This window comes from Syngnathus floridae, chromosome 2 (genome assembly GCF_059516105.1).
Source record: "Syngnathus floridae isolate MCC-2025c chromosome 2, RoL_Sflo_1.0, whole genome shotgun sequence".
Classification (NCBI taxonomy): domain Eukaryota; kingdom Metazoa; phylum Chordata; class Actinopteri; order Syngnathiformes; family Syngnathidae; genus Syngnathus; species Syngnathus floridae.
In genome coordinates, this window is record NC_142414.1 from 17,222,793 (window position 1) to 17,238,294 (window position 15,502).

The window sequence follows — 15,502 nt, forward strand, 5'->3', positions numbered from 1 at the left end:
TGTGGTGAGTGGTGCACTGGCAGAGCTAGAGGGGGGGCCACAGAGACACTAGCCCCCACTGAAATATAAATTTAAATTATTCCCGAGTTTTGTTTTCCACATTTCTTCTATCCCTCCGTAGAAAACATATAATGAATCTTCAACAGCATTTTCTGAGGATGTTTTTTTTGGAAGTATTTTTGTTATTTTACGGACACCCTGATTTATTCTTGGCTACCCCACCAGAGATAAAAATTCTAGCTCCGCCAGTGGGTGGTGACCAATGAGCATTCAAAATAACCGTCTTAGGTAATGTGTGCTCCCAGGTACGAGGAGGAGTGAACGGCCAGCTTTTCACACTCACCAACATCGGCAACTCCAGAACTATCAGCGAGGGTATCATTCAGAGTGGCTCCTCAGAAGTTGTCTACCGCTCCTTTTCCAGCATTCCCAGCAGCATCTACTACTGGGTCTTGCCTGAGAATTTCAGAGGAGATAAGGTGATATAAATCAACAGTGGAAAGCATGCAAGGGGAGAGCAAACATCAGTCAGGTGTTTCACTCAGCTTTCAACTTTCTGTCACACTCAGTCATGTCTCAACATGTTCAGTGAAAATGACTGGACCTGCTCGTAGAGCAAAGATGCTTTGAACCTTACAAAAATGTTTCTGTGACTGCCTTTTCGCTTCCCCCCCATGAAATCAACACTATACTATTTTTTTGCCTTCTCTGTAACACTTTACTGATCAGTCAAAATATCTATACTGAGGTTTTCTTCTCACTACGTTGTTCCCAGGTGACAGCCTATGGCGGAGAGCTACGCTACACAGTGCGTTATGAGACTTCGCAACGCTCCCTGGTGATTGTTGGTCAGCCAGATGTGGTTCTCCAGGGCAATGGCATCTCTCTGGAACATTATTCTCAATCCAAGCCTCTGCCACGTGTGCCACAAACAGTCACTGTGACATTCAGAGAGGTTTGTAGCATGCTTGGAAGTAGATTGCTGAATCTGCAACCCACAAGTAGAAAATCAGTTGAACCTTTCCTTTTCTATCTTGGCAGTCTGCATGGCGCCGCGCTGACGGGCAACCGTGCACACGGGAGCATCTCCTTATGGCTCTGGCTGATGTTAGCGCCTTGCATATAAGGGCCACCTATGCAGACAACATGGCAGAGAGCAGGTAAACGTCAGGATCTTTTATTTTCATGAAGAACAAATTCAAAGATGGACACACCTAATGTCGACTTGATTTTTTACAGTATCTCAGACATTAAAATGGATGTTGCGGTTCCACACTCAACTGGAAATGAACGTGCCCTTGAGGTGGAAGAGTGTGCATGCCCTCAAGGATACAAAGGACCATCTTGCCAGGTCAGCAAGTTTCATTTCAACCAATCATGTTTGTTTGCTGAATTGTATTCCGGTTGCAGTTTTTGAGAGTTGCTGGGTTTTCTGTTCTTACCTTGGGTGTTATTCTTTGGTGTTGCAGGAGTGTGACGAAGGTTATTCCCGGACCGGCTCTGGTCTTTACCTGGGCACTTGTGAGAGATGTGACTGCAATGGGTATGCTGGCGGCTGTGACCCGGAGACCGGCAGGTGTCTTGTACGTTTGAACTTTTTCCTCTCCTAATTATTTTTTTACTGTTGACTTTCATCTCTGCGCTGGAATGCAATAAGAGTTTCTTGTCAGATCTCAACACGTAAAAACAAGCTCTGTGCAGACTGTATGAACTTTTTTTTATGAATGTCACCTTTTTTTGTGTGTGATAGCAATGTCAACATAACACTGATGGGCCAAGGTGTGAACGCTGTAAGACTGGTTACTATGGAAACCCAGCAGCTGGAGCTGCCCAGGCCTGCCAGCCTTGCCCATGTCCTGGAACAACATCCAACAACCAGTGAGTCAATGTCGTGATGGTGCAGAAAGTCAAAGCAATAAGCCTTTAGATGGATTTTCAAAGCTATTTCTCCCAGAATGGATTGATTGGTAGAACTTTATTCATCCCACAGCAGGGAAATTCACTTGTGGCCAAGGTCAAATTGATAAACATGTTGTGTGATTTGGACTTATTTATCATCAAACCAACAATCATACAGTTCAGTTCATCTCACTTACAAATCCTTTTTTCATTGTTCTACGAGGTATATAGTATAACAAAATCCTTACTTGAAATACTGTTTGAACAGATTCTCCTCAACCTGTTATTTGGATTCTGATGGTCAGCCTACATGTGGTTGTCTTCCTGGATACACTGGCAGACGTTGCGAAAGGTACACCCCCCTCCCTGCCCTACCTGAGTCTGCTTTCTCCCTACATCTTTCTCCAGGGGTCGTTTTGACACTGCTCTGGGTTTAGGGTTACCGGGTGGGCTGTGGGCAAAGTTAACCAGGGCTGGCACGAGCATTCATTGGCTGTAGTTGTAGAAAAGGGATGTACGCATGATGGTGCTTTACTTTAGTCGTCTTTTTTTTTTTTTTTTTTTTTACATGAGTTGTTGAGCATTTGCAGGACAGGAGCCGTGTATCTACCCAGTGATTCCCAACCAGGTTTAGTGTGCTGTGATGGGCCATTGGACGTGTCATGGAAAATTACCCAATTTCACTTAATTTGTCAAAAAAATATTTTTTATTAATAGCCAAAAGAATTAATCTATGCCAGTGACAGAATAATTACGATAAACCCTCGTCCATTATACTATATGGAAGAAGGTACAATTAACCACATCAGAATGCTAAGTCATGACGTTGTGGTCATTTAAATAAGGCCCAGATTTGTGACTAACTTGAGCTGGGATGGTTATTTCAGTTTTCATACGTTGTGTGACATTTGTGTTTGCTGGGTTTAGATGCAATTTTTATGCGCCGTGGCTCAATAAAGGTTGGGAAACACTGCTCTATCCTGCGATGCTGCATATCTAGAATTCAAGTCATACTGTGTCCAATTTTCTTCTTGGGTAGACTTTTAGTGTATTTTTGTGGTGACATTGGTAGTTTTTGTGGTGAAAAACAAGTAGTGCTGTATGTCTTCAGGAAACCTGTAGATTGGTTTGTGGTACTTTTAATTTTTTGTCTTCTGCTTCAGCTTTTGTGCTTTGCTGGTTGCATACATTTAAAGGCTGTCTTGGCTCTTGTGTCTTTCCATCTCTGCACACACCACATACATTTTCTGGGTCTCTAGAGCATAAATGTAGATGAGGCATTTATGAGGAGAGCTGTGTGTCTGAACAAAAATCTTTGCTGGTCTGGTGGCAAAGATGACAAGGAGACTTGGGTGGATCGTAAAAATCTGTGAATATTTGAACCATCTTCACGAGCAACAATCCTCATTGTGTGCTGTTTTGACATGAAGACAAGAGATGCCATCTGCAGACAGTTGTGGGGACCCTTTCCAAGAGAAGCTGCTAGATGGCTACCTGCCTTTGGGATGTGGTGCTCAAGCGGTATTAAATTTCAGCGTGGATAAAGTGATAACACCTTTTGGCAGTGGAGACAGTGATGAAATTGACTACCAATGGCCCGATACCACAGCACCAACCATCTCCTCAACCAGAAAAACACTTTCTACTCCCTCTCACCAACGCACAACACTTTCTTCTTCCAAAATTGAGATGGGCATTGTTTCTGTTGCTCCCCCTAAGTCAGCAACCAGACTCCCACCACGCTTCACACCAGACCCGGACAGCAGACGCTCAAGCTTTCAGCACTTGCTCCGGATTCATCTTAACACCTTCAACCAGCGTCTGAGCATGCTTGAGAGCAACACCCTTGATATGAGGGAAAGCATTCATAGAATGGAAGATCAACAGAGTAATCTCAGTTCCCAGCTCAAGGAGCTTATTGCTCTTGGGTCAGCTGCGGAAAAGACCAGAGGGGTCACTGAGCTTGAGAAGAGCTACACTGACATGGAATCCCGACTGAGCAGACTGGAAGGAAGGCTAGAGATCCTGATCGATGGGTTCACGGCTCTGGCTCAGGAGATGAACAAGATGAAACGTACCAGACATACTTCCCGTTCACTCCAGGAAAAGCCGCCCCTGCATTCACTTAGCACAGTCCTTGTACCCCCGAGGTACTCAACGCCACAGGCTCCAAGCAAAAGAATGCCAACAAAGAACCCGCCTACCCATCGAGCTACGATACCCCAAAGCATACCTACCCCGAGTCTCCTTGATAGGAAACCCACCACTGCACGTGGGAGAGAGAGAAAAAAAACGACAGTCTCAGCAGAATCCCTGAAAAACACAGCAAAACCTGTCACCTCTCCATCCAAACGTAAGGTCTCAAATTCAAAACCAAAGCCGAAGGGAACCGCCAAGAGTGCCGCTCAACCTCAATCCACAACCAAGCCCATAGCTACAACAAAACCGGTGGCGAGGAGACGAGTGACAACTCAACATGTTTCGCAATCAAATCCAACACGGCTGAAGAAAAGTCAAGATGAGGTTGCGGTCACTAAATTCCAACTGGAGCCACCATCTCACAGAGCACTCCCACCAAAAGATAAAGCATTTAGATCTGATCAACCACATGACAAAAATCCCCAAAAGGGAAGAAACAGCACTCTTAAAACTACAAATTCTGTCAAGGTTGTTACACCAAACGTCAGAACCAAGACAACAAAAACAACGTTGCCAGCAACGGCGACTCCTGCTATATCCACGGTAACTAATGGCAAGAATTCAAACACGACGACAAAAGGAACAAAGACAAGGACCTCAAAGAAGTCAAGCACACCAACCAAATCTCCATTGACTCAAACAAAAACTGTCGTGAAGTCAGTGAAAAAGCCATCTTCTAAAACAAAAACCAAGCCTAAATTTGTGAAGAAAAAACAGCAAAAAAACAAGAAAAATACAAGCTCTGGAATTTTGGACCTACTGAAGCTACTGAAAGGCGGACATAAAAATCCAGATGGTTCTCTTCATGTTGTCCTGGGAAGGCTGGCCATCCCGATACGGATTATCCCCGATGACTAGGCTGGATTATGCCTTGACTGATTTTTTTATTTTTATTATTTTACCCCTCGCCATCTTTTTATTTATATTAAAATAAGCATCTGTCTGGAACCTGATGAAGGCCTTGATTGTTCGACAATGTTTGCTTGTGAGTTTGCTTCACATGTTGTGCTTTTATGGTGGTTGTCTATTATGAAGAGATATGTTAGCTTAGCATTACTGGACTACCTCGAATTTTGCACCTATCTCCGGTCTTTTTGTTTATTAGTTTTTGAAAAGGTCACGTATCTCGAGTGAGATGTCATTAGTGGCTGCGGCGATCATGATTTGTGGTTCTGTGTGACCGTCGACTGTGCTTATGGTGGACGATTTTACCAAATTTAATAAAGATGATCATTTTTTGGTGTGTCCTGCTAAATTAAAATGAAACATTTATCACCTCAAAATTGGCGACATTTGGTCCCCAAATAATTTGAACACATTATACTTTTTTATCGATTGACAGTTGACGATAGCTGTATTATAATTTATTAAATTTTACCTACAGTCTTCCACGAGTGGTGTGGATTCTGACTTCTGATTAAAAAAAAATATATTTCTTCATGGAAATCTGAATTTGCTTGGCACCATTTTTGTGTATTCTGCTGGACTGCTATGAAATAAGATTACGATTATTGTTATGAAATATGTGGTTCACTGAAAATGGCTGCCGCTACCTACTCCCACCATGGAAAAATATTTACATACATCTACGTTAATATTGACATTTTATAGCTTCTTTATAATGTCAGTAATCTGACAGTTGACGTTTATGCGCAAATACTGGCCAATGTTCGGATCAACTGATGTTGGACATTGAGAATCTGCAGCGTGTCTCGGATGTTAGACTAGTTTGCCAGCACGGAAGCAGTTTGTTGACTGTTGACCTTCGGAGCTGCCATAGGACAGGTGAGGTCAAGCTTGATATCCTCGAGGCAACCTTCTTCATTCAGCCTCTCCTCTGGTGGTAGCACTTTGCAAGTGGCTGGCTGGGGTCAATTGCACGTTGCCCTGTCACACTTTGAGCTGAGTCTCTTCTTCATACACTCACCATCTTGTTCTGAAACTGAATAGGTGACTTTGTTTCTGTTCATTTCTATTCCTTTGTGGGTCAATGATACATCATAGTGTATTTCACAGAATCACCTTCCGGGATATTTTGAATGAGATTTTTTGTCTTGGGCTGTGCTTTATGCATTTCTGAGGCAAAAAAAAAGCTTTTTGGGCAAGCTTTTTTTGTGCCGAATAGAATTGGTTGGTTTTGTTCTATAAACAGCGGCCATGCTCACCTGCAGAACATTTAATGTTGGACTGTAAAGAATTCATCATCGTGTAGTGGTTTTCTGTTTGTTAGAAACATCCATGAATTGAATTTCCCAGTTACTGCATCTCCGTTTTGTTCACTCACCTTTTTCCCTTACTCCAATCCAGATGTGTACAAGGATACACAGGCAACCCATTGCTTGGACAGAAGTGTGTTTCTGGCAACAATGAAGTCAATGGTACATGATTTAACACAGATTAATATTATCCCGCCCAAATATGGTCTTGACTGTGGTTGGATGTGCTTTTATAGGTAACTGCTACAACTGCGATCCAAGAGGAAGTGAAGGCTGCACTGGTGGCTATTGTCGCTGCAAGGTAATGATTGATTGATTGATTTATCTTTAGCATAGACTGGATGTAAATTATCATGTGCATCACAATCCTTATTCAAATCCTACTTAATCTTCTAGATGAATGTTGAAGATGCATCTTGCTCCAGGTGCAAGTCTGGAACTTTCCATCTTAGCCAACAAAACAAAGATGGCTGCCTGTCATGTTTCTGTATGGGTGTCACTCAACAGTGCACCAGTTCCAACTACTACAGAGACTCCGTAAGTACCGATCTGAGATAAGGCATTGGTACCCACTTCACTGGTGGCTCAGGATTAAGCAGTCACCGAAGAACAAAAGTTTACTCTTAATCAAGTAACCTTTTACATTCTTGCGTATCAACCAGAATCAAACCACCACACTCGAATCAAAATAGCCAGTCTACCATTTCCCAGGGAAGTTAAAACATGTCTGTGGAAAGAGCGAGTTGCCTCATGGGAAAGGCCTTGCAAAGCAATAAACCCTTGTGGTTTTCTTGGTTTCCACCTTGGGAACTGCAGCTCGTCTCTCGATGGCCACGCAGGAGCAATTTTCGAAATGTTTGTATGTATTTGGTTTTATGACGAAAGCAGTCTCACAAATGAAAGCCTTCTAATTACTATGTCCACTTTTTTCTTTCCAGTTCCACCATTTGTATTTCTCATAATCTCCATTGTGTTTCCTCCTCTTCCAGATATCGACAACATTTTCTCCAGGGAACTTTCAGGGTTTCGCGTTGGTGAACCGTCAACGCACAAACCGCATCACCACTGGGTTTACAGTTGAGATTTCCACTGAGGGGACACAGCTGTCTTACAGCAACTTTGACTACCTTGGACAGGAGCCCCACTACTGGCAGCTTCCTGGGATCTTCCAGGGAGACAAGGTCAGTACCCAAGGAGCTTCTGGTGGTGCATCTGGAACTTGTAGACCTCTCATTCGGTTGTTTGGAGTTTCTTCCATCAGCTGTCTGTCTTTTCTACATCATATTTGATTACCTTTCTATGAATTCAGTTCTGTTTTTTGCTTTTATCACTGATAGAAAGATTCGTCTTTTACTCGTTTGAAACGAGCAGAACAGGTAGGAAAGTGGGACCGGTGCATTGAGTGTTTTTGGGTTGTATTTGCTCTGCTGTCTTTAAACAAAGAGCAGCATGGTCTGTTCCAAACTCCTGGTTGCTTGTGTGTATTTTATGATTTTAGGATGAGCAGGATAATTTAGTAGGGTTGACCTCTATTTAGAAAGATTGCATCACATCCAAGCGCTTCGTTCGGTTCAGTGATGAGCAAAGTCATCAAAGCTTACAGTTTATCCACATTCATAAAATGATTCAGAGTTGCCAGAGGTGCAGCTTATGAAAGATGCTTCCATTTAGAACAAAACATCGTTTAACACCCGCAAAACTATTATTAGGTTCAACTTGCCTTACAAATTGTTGTGCCATAAATGTATAAAACATAAAAAGATCACAAAGGACACTGACTCATCTTTACAGCATTGATACACAAATTAGCCTAACTTGCCTTACATACAGTAAGTTGACAAGCAGAGTGTGTGCATCTGCATGCATTCAATAACAGATTAGGAGTGAGGAAAATCGATTAAATCGACAGAGGAAAATGTACCAATAGCTTGAACATGGATCAAAAATTGACCCTTGAATAGCAGTGGTGATGAAGATCTGGATTAGAATTTCTAACGGGAAGCCTTTTGTGAGCTCCGTCTTTGATGTGGCTAAATCACGGGTGCAGACTTGCAACAGGGCTTCAAAGAAGCGGAAACATTATTGGGACCACAGATAAAAACAGTAATTGTTGCATTGAGAGCTGACTTGAGTTTGATTCATTTGTGTGTGCAGTGTACAGTCTCACTGTCTTTCATGCATGATGAAGCATGACTATTATTTGCCGTCATGTTACATATGGTCTGCTAACTCTAAAGCTTACGGTTACGGATTCTTTGGCTATGCGCCCTCAGGGTGACCTCAGACAGCTGGACGATGAGGTCTGGGCACTCCTCTCAAACTTTTCCCTTCAACAATTTCCACTCTCCTCGCGTGTTCCGACATCATCTTCTTCCTCTTTGCGTAACCTGAGTTTACCTCCTCGTCCGTCTGGCATCTCCTCTTCAGTAAGACGAGCCAGACCCCAATCGTACTCTCCAGGCCAATCGCCTCATCTGCAGGTACTCTCTGACAGAGATTATGAGAGTGACGTTGTTAGTTCCTCCGTTTCCCCATCACCTAGTTCCTTTTCTTTTCGGTCTCGGTTTTTGCTGTCTATCAACAGACCGAGAATACAGTGAGCAGGACGGCCGCTCGTGCTTCTGGATCAGGCAGCAAGGTACAGGACAGCAGCTTAACTAAACCATGAGTAAAAATTCAGGACCAAATACCGATTTCCAGATGAATAGAATCAGGAATAGATGAACTACTGTAACTTTGGTCTTTGTGCTACCATGAATCAGCACTTAGAACCGTTTTGGTTCCACTGTCGTCTGTTCTGACGTCTGTTTAAAACCAGCCTCAGATGTCTTAAGCTGTTATTGTCAGACAGCGGCACAATGGGTGATTTATTATCGCCCCGGAGCAAGTACTTAGCAAGACTTGAACTGTATGCTCTGCATTCCTCCTCCTAGGGTTCCTATTTGCTTGCTAGCCTCTCTTCATTTCTCTGGCTCATTTTCCTTTGCTTCCCTCACCTCTTGCCTCCCAGTACTCTCTGGTCTACAAAGGTTTCAGCTTGCACCAGGACAATGTGCTCTACTGGCAGCTCCCCACACAGTTCACAGGGGATAAGGTACTGTATCTGAAAAGTTTGGGACAAATCCCCCAGCTGCAGGCTTCCCAGCACCCTTTGACCCCCATCCCACAATCCCTTTGCCCTTTGCTTTATCCCAGTCATCTGGTTTTCCCATAAGCATCCACTGTTAGAATTTGTTTTTTCCTCATTGTTGAGAGTTCCTTTTCACATAATCGCCAATATTCTTCCTCAGTTAGGGGAAATGGTTTTAACAATTTTGTTCCTGATTTGGTAGCTCTCGACTCATATTAAAAAAAAAAAAAAAGATTTCTTGTCAGTATTTTGCCTGTTTCACAGAAGCCGTATTTCCGGGATGATATTCAGCCCTACAATTGTTTTTGTGAAGAAAAAAATAATAATAATAAATGTTAAATAAAATACTACTAATAATAAAACTTTAATGTTGTTATTTACCCCAATTGTTTTTGATGATTTCATGAATGGTATTACCAACATAACTCAAAATTCTGACTTATTTAGCAATCTGGTGGAGGTTTTTTGTTGTCTTTTTTTCCATTTACAAGTATTTTCTGAAAATGTGTTCATTCCTGTTCATTTAAGGTGGGCTCATATGGTGGCAAACTGAAATACACAATCTCCCACGTAGCCGGTCCAAGAGGAACTCTACTTGAAGATGCCGATGTACAGATTATTGTGAGTGTGCCTCTTCTTAATTGGATGCAAAGTTTGGCTATATGTTGCTTTTCTCACACTTTCTTGTGTTGTTCAAAAAGGGGAATGACATTACTCTGGTAGCCCGACAACAGTGGCAGAGAAGGCAGCATGGCAGCAGAGAGACTCAACAATTTGAGGTTGTCTTCACCGAGGTAAGAAAAACAAAAAACAGATGAGAAGCCGTCCCGAACGTGGAGTTACTAATATATGCACGTTTGCATTTTGGAATGTTTGTCATTTCCAGGAGCACTGGCGTCGCCCTGATGGCATGCCTGCCACACGAGAGCACTTATTGATGGTTCTGGCTGACCTGGATGACATCCTGATCCGAGCGTCCTACTACACCGAGATGCGCTCGTCCAGTATCTCCGACGTCAGCATGGAAGTGGCTGTGCCTAACTACAGCGGCCTGGCACAGGCCCTAGAGGTGGAGCAGTGCCGCTGCCCACCTGGATACCAGGGTCTTTCCTGCCAGGTGAATTTTTCACTTCAAGTCCCCTGACCAAGGTGCCGACTTTGTTTGAGTGCTCCATTATCGAAATCTATATTTCAGGATTGTGCGCCCGGTTACACTCGCACCGGTGGAGGCTTATACCTGGGTCACTGTGAGCTGTGCGAGTGCAACGGCCACTCAGACTCCTGCCACCCCGAGACTGGCATCTGCACAGTAGGAAACAGAAATTTTCCAAAATGTGTCTCAGGAGGTGTGATGGACACGCATCACAAAATATTTGTTCCTTCCAGAACTGCCAGCACCACACTCAGGGTGAGCTCTGTGAACAGTGCGCATCCGGCTTCTTCGGTGACCCCACTGTTGGCACACCGGAGGACTGCCAGCCCTGTGCCTGCCCTCACACTGACCCGGACAACCAGTGAGTTCTGGCATAGAAGCCCGGACTGCACATTCCTCTTCTATTTATAGTTTGAATCTTGTACTGCTCACATGTTCATGTTGACAGCAAATTCAAGCTAATTGTGAAATTCAAACTTTCCTGGACTTTGAAACCAAATCCTACCCTCTTCCTCCTATCTGCGTGACTCCTTTAGAAAATCCAAATTTGGTTCAGTTACACACATTGGCACCAATGAGCTCACCCACTCACAAAAAAATCTGACACAATTAATCGATGATCCAAAATATTTATCGATTAATATGATACTCGATTAGTTGAAAATTAGTGCATTAATCATTGAACATCTACCACAACAAAGTCGATTATATTCTAGTTTCTTTTTTGAAAGGTTCTCTCCTACCTGTGAGAGCCTAGGAAATGGAGGCTACCAGTGTACTGCCTGTCAGCCTGGCTACACAGGCCAGTACTGTGAGCGGTAAGTTTTTTTTTCTCCAACACCACGAACGTTTTCTTTAACAACCAAGAAGTGTCCATTGAAATCGATTGAACTTTTGCAGACTCAAACTGGATTTTCCGTGGCGTTGAATATGTGTAGTACTTGTGTTCTCCTGTTAAATTGTCACTCATTTTTACTCAACAGTTGTGCTCCTGGTTATGTCGGCAACCCACAGGAGAGACAGAAGTGTCGTCCACGTGATGGTAAGATGATAAAAAAGGAGAAATGATGACAAAGATGCAATACACACACACCAGGCACAATATTATATTCAATCTGATTCCATTTAAGACTTGAACACGGTAGATGACGATGCTTAGCTTTTAATGGACTCTTGTCAGCGAGATATTTATGGACAGTTTAATTATTGTTGTTGTAGTCTTCCCTGTTCTCTGAGGATATTCCTCAAAGGTTTGCTTTGGCCTCTCTGCAGATGCAGCCTCATTGGTGGTGAAGGTGTATCCAGACAGGATTCGGACGTCCCAGGGTGGCTCAGTCACACTGCGGTGCCAGGTGTCCGTTTCTTCTCCACACTACTTCTACTGGTCCAGAGAGGACGGGCAGCCCATCTCAAGCAGGGCTGAGCGACTCAGACAAGGTACAACACATTGAACTTGTATGAGATTGAGATATTTATGAATCAACAACACTCTCATAGAGACTATCATTGATATTTGTCATCTGTATGCAGGAGCAGAGTTGTACTTCTCCAATGTCCAGCCAAGTGATGCCGGTGTATACATCTGTACCTGCCGCGACCAACGCATCACAAACAGGAGCCGTGCTGAAATTATTGTCACAGGTGTGTATCGTATGTTTCGTGCTGCCATGAGAGGCTTCCTGTGTGGTATAAGACGCGTTGATCAACATGTACCTCGGTCAAAAATGTTCAGGTGTTCCAACCAAAGCCATTGAAGTGACAGTTGAGGAACCCAAAGCTCAAACAATCAGGGTGGGAGCGACTGTAAACTTCATCTGTACAGCAAAGAGCAAGGTAATAACGATCCGTCATCTGAGTGACGCAATGCCATGTGATTTTATTTATGTATATGTATTTACCATTCCTTTGCCATTGCAAGTGCCTTTAAGTGTTGCGTTTATTTGCAGTCGCCGGCCTACACGCTGGTCTGGACCCGGCTGGGTAACGGGAAACTTCCCAACCGGGCAATGGACTTCAATGGCATCCTGACCATCCAGAACATCCAGCCAGAGGACGCCGGCGTGTACGTGTGCACCGGCTCCAACATGTACGCAATGGACGAGGGCAATGCCGTCCTCTATGTGCCAGGTTTGTGATCCTTGGCACCGTTAGCATCCTCCACCATCCAACCAGCTCTGACTCCACCTCCCCTGCCATCCTTTCTATTTGCTTCAGCTTGAAATGACGCATGCTTCCCCGCTTTTTGTGCTCTGTGAACACTTTGGGCTGGCTGCTGGCTAACAACATCATAAGCTTTCAGCGCTAACTTCCAATAGTTTTGCCTTTTGCTCCTAACACTTTTAATTACATTTGCCGGTCCATCTCTCTTTTTTTTTTTATTCTTGCTGGTGCAACTTTGTCTGATTCAAGGAATTTCCTGCTCTGTCTGCAGAGATACAGCTTGTGGGTTTTAAAATGACAACTTTTTCATATGGCTTGGATCAAATCGGTGGTGGTTTATTTTCTTATGGATGACTCCTTTGGCTTGAGATTCTACTAGCAGGGTGTTGAATCCTTTAACTTTGGGCTCCTGGGTGTCCTACCTGCCAGAGCTGCGTAGTGTAATGGTGAGGAGGAATGTGGATACCCGACAAGTGCTTTAGTGACTCAGACAATCAAAGAGGACTTTTTTAAGGAGCAACCCAAAGACGTCCAGTATTCCTTCATGAATGAAATAATCCAGGTCATGGTTTCCTGTGACCCAAATGGTGCTGTCTGCCATCCAGTTGGCAAAACTTGTGTGACTTTTTCTGATGTAATAGCCAGTGTTTCCTGAATAGCGGCACGAGTCACATTTATGGCACATGATTCAGTTATTTCCGATTTTAAGAAGAACCATTAAAACAACTATGGTGTTATAATCTGCAAGGTTGTTGGCACGTATTTGACTGAAATTTTTAGAGAAATGTTTTGTTGTGGCAAATGTAACTAACTACACGTCATGTGTCGCATTTTGAGAGAGATTTATAAACAAGTATTCATAGGCTTTATTTTAGCCCTTAAACATTTAATTGCGTCGCTTTTTGTGTTTGTTCATGCTCCCTGGTGCTTTGTCTACGTCATACCACTCGCAAATATACCCAAAGTTGCTTGTATGAACATGTTTTTAATATTCTTTTAAAAAAAATATGTCACATGTAACGTCCACATTCTAAGTCATTTGTGTTTAAATTCGTAATATTTATCGTGACTGTGAACTATTTGATGGAAAATAGAATATGGATTCAAATAATGATAAGAACAGAGCTCCTGTTATTTTGAACAGAAATAAAAAAAAAAAAAGACCACAAGCTGTATGTTTTTAACAGCTGTAATGTGACAATGTTTCTTTTTATGTGTGTCAAATGGCTTTTTGCTACTAACCAGCATGTCACGTACCTGCATATTCATCTCATTGTCTTGCTCAGTAATTGTATTTTTGTTGTCTTGACTTTTGAAACATTGTGAGAAAGGGTTTTAATATTAGTAATAATGTATCAGATTCATACAGTGCTTTTTCAGACACTAAAAGATGCTTCACAGTGGATACATTATTCATGCACTCACACATTCACACTCTGGTGGTGGTAAAGCACGTAAGTAGCCAGAGCTGCCGGAGACGTGGCTGCCCACAGAGCGGGATTCGAACCCTTCGGTTACTGGACGACCGCTCAACCGCCTGAACCACGTCCGCCGTTTTGTCTTCTATTGTCAGTCTTATTTGTTATTGTATTCCATTTTCTTTTACAAATTGAACCCATTGGCCTATCTGTTGTGAGATAAGCCAGATCCAATTTGCATTAACACACAGTTGGCTCCAAATCTTGATAAACGTCAGAGGTAAGTTTTCAATTTGATTGTATGCGAGTATGAATAAATAACACCGAAATTCAAATGGGACCTTGAAACACACGTACGCATATACGGTTGCATAAATCATTGGTCACCCACAATCATGCATTTATAGCTACAGTAAGTAAGACTCCTATTTTCTTTTTGAATGCATATTCATACTTGGTAACTCCAAAAATCTACCTGACTCTTTCCTGTCGGGATAATGTCAGTTAATAATAATACTACATTCAATTTGTATAGCGCTTTTCAAAGACCCAAAGATGCAGTTGAGTTCAATTATTTTCATGTTTGGCCTCACATTGAAGAAAGTCTCGAGAAGAGACGGGTGATCAACAACCCCAAGGACTGACCTATCAGTTTACCTGTCCCACCCCTCTTCCCTTTCCCTCCCCCATCTCTAGAGGCCTCACAGACACAGATGTTTTACACAGCCTATGAAATGTTTGAAGGACACAGAAAGCGTAAGTCTACTTCGGAAGAACACTTGCCTCTCGCTTCTCTCTGCATCTGCATGCGCTCATCTTTCAGAGGTTGACTTTTCGCCTGGTAGGGCCCATGTACAATCACCTGCGCTCTGAGTTTTAGTCCATCACATGTTCTGGATTGTACATGAGCATTACTGGCTCTCTCCTTTTGGTTTATGGAGCTCTGTTACTGCAGGGAAAATGATACATCCAGCCTTATAGACAACTCCTCATGAATGTTGAGAGCACTTCCAATTAGCAAGCAAGGCTTTACTCGTAAGCTGAAAAAAATATTTGAAAGTAACGCAAACATAGCCAAGGCATATGTAAGAATATAGTGGACACTTGGAACAAATTATCCATGCCAGGAAGCTCAATTAAATTATCCCAATTAGATGATGGAAGTCTATGCCATCATACCACCAACATCATATACGTACAAAATGAAATACTAATTGTTGATACTAATAAAATAAAAACAAAAGAATGTCTATTAAGCACTTGACTCATACTTTTCCCCTTTGGTAGTTTTGATAAGTTTTGCAATTTGTAAAATTGCTTTTTGTTG

General features: G+C 42.7%; 1 protein-coding gene across 2 annotated transcripts in view; it reads left to right on the forward strand.

Annotated features, from left to right (window-relative positions):
• The window catches only part of hspg2 (heparan sulfate proteoglycan 2), a 63,702-nt gene that overhangs the window by 31,498 nt on the left and 16,702 nt on the right, over positions 1 to 15,502 (forward strand). Inside the window, exons 24-50 of one of the 2 annotated variants that reach the window (XM_088362562.1) lie at positions 306 to 479; positions 776 to 955; positions 1,042 to 1,160; positions 1,240 to 1,351; positions 1,470 to 1,583; positions 1,751 to 1,878; positions 2,168 to 2,251; positions 6,406 to 6,476; positions 6,551 to 6,615; positions 6,711 to 6,851; positions 7,304 to 7,495; positions 7,652 to 7,690; positions 8,588 to 8,794; positions 8,899 to 8,952; positions 9,325 to 9,408; positions 9,973 to 10,065; positions 10,146 to 10,238; positions 10,331 to 10,561; positions 10,640 to 10,753; positions 10,831 to 10,958; positions 11,329 to 11,415; positions 11,581 to 11,639; positions 11,870 to 12,034; positions 12,128 to 12,238; positions 12,330 to 12,430; positions 12,544 to 12,724; positions 14,872 to 14,931. In XM_088362562.1, coding sequence (XP_088218688.1) covers positions 306 to 479; positions 776 to 955; positions 1,042 to 1,160; positions 1,240 to 1,351; positions 1,470 to 1,583; positions 1,751 to 1,878; positions 2,168 to 2,251; positions 6,406 to 6,476; positions 6,551 to 6,615; positions 6,711 to 6,851; positions 7,304 to 7,495; positions 7,652 to 7,690; positions 8,588 to 8,794; positions 8,899 to 8,952; positions 9,325 to 9,408; positions 9,973 to 10,065; positions 10,146 to 10,238; positions 10,331 to 10,561; positions 10,640 to 10,753; positions 10,831 to 10,958; positions 11,329 to 11,415; positions 11,581 to 11,639; positions 11,870 to 12,034; positions 12,128 to 12,238; positions 12,330 to 12,430; positions 12,544 to 12,724; positions 14,872 to 14,931 — 3,187 coding nt within the window. The remainder of the gene's footprint in view (positions 1 to 305; positions 480 to 775; positions 956 to 1,041; positions 1,161 to 1,239; positions 1,352 to 1,469; positions 1,584 to 1,750; positions 1,879 to 2,167; positions 2,252 to 6,405; positions 6,477 to 6,550; positions 6,616 to 6,710; positions 6,852 to 7,303; positions 7,496 to 7,651; positions 7,691 to 8,587; positions 8,795 to 8,898; positions 8,953 to 9,324; positions 9,409 to 9,972; positions 10,066 to 10,145; positions 10,239 to 10,330; positions 10,562 to 10,639; positions 10,754 to 10,830; positions 10,959 to 11,328; positions 11,416 to 11,580; positions 11,640 to 11,869; positions 12,035 to 12,127; positions 12,239 to 12,329; positions 12,431 to 12,543; positions 12,725 to 14,871; positions 14,932 to 15,502) is intronic. The other variant, XM_088362571.1, reaches the window with a different exon arrangement.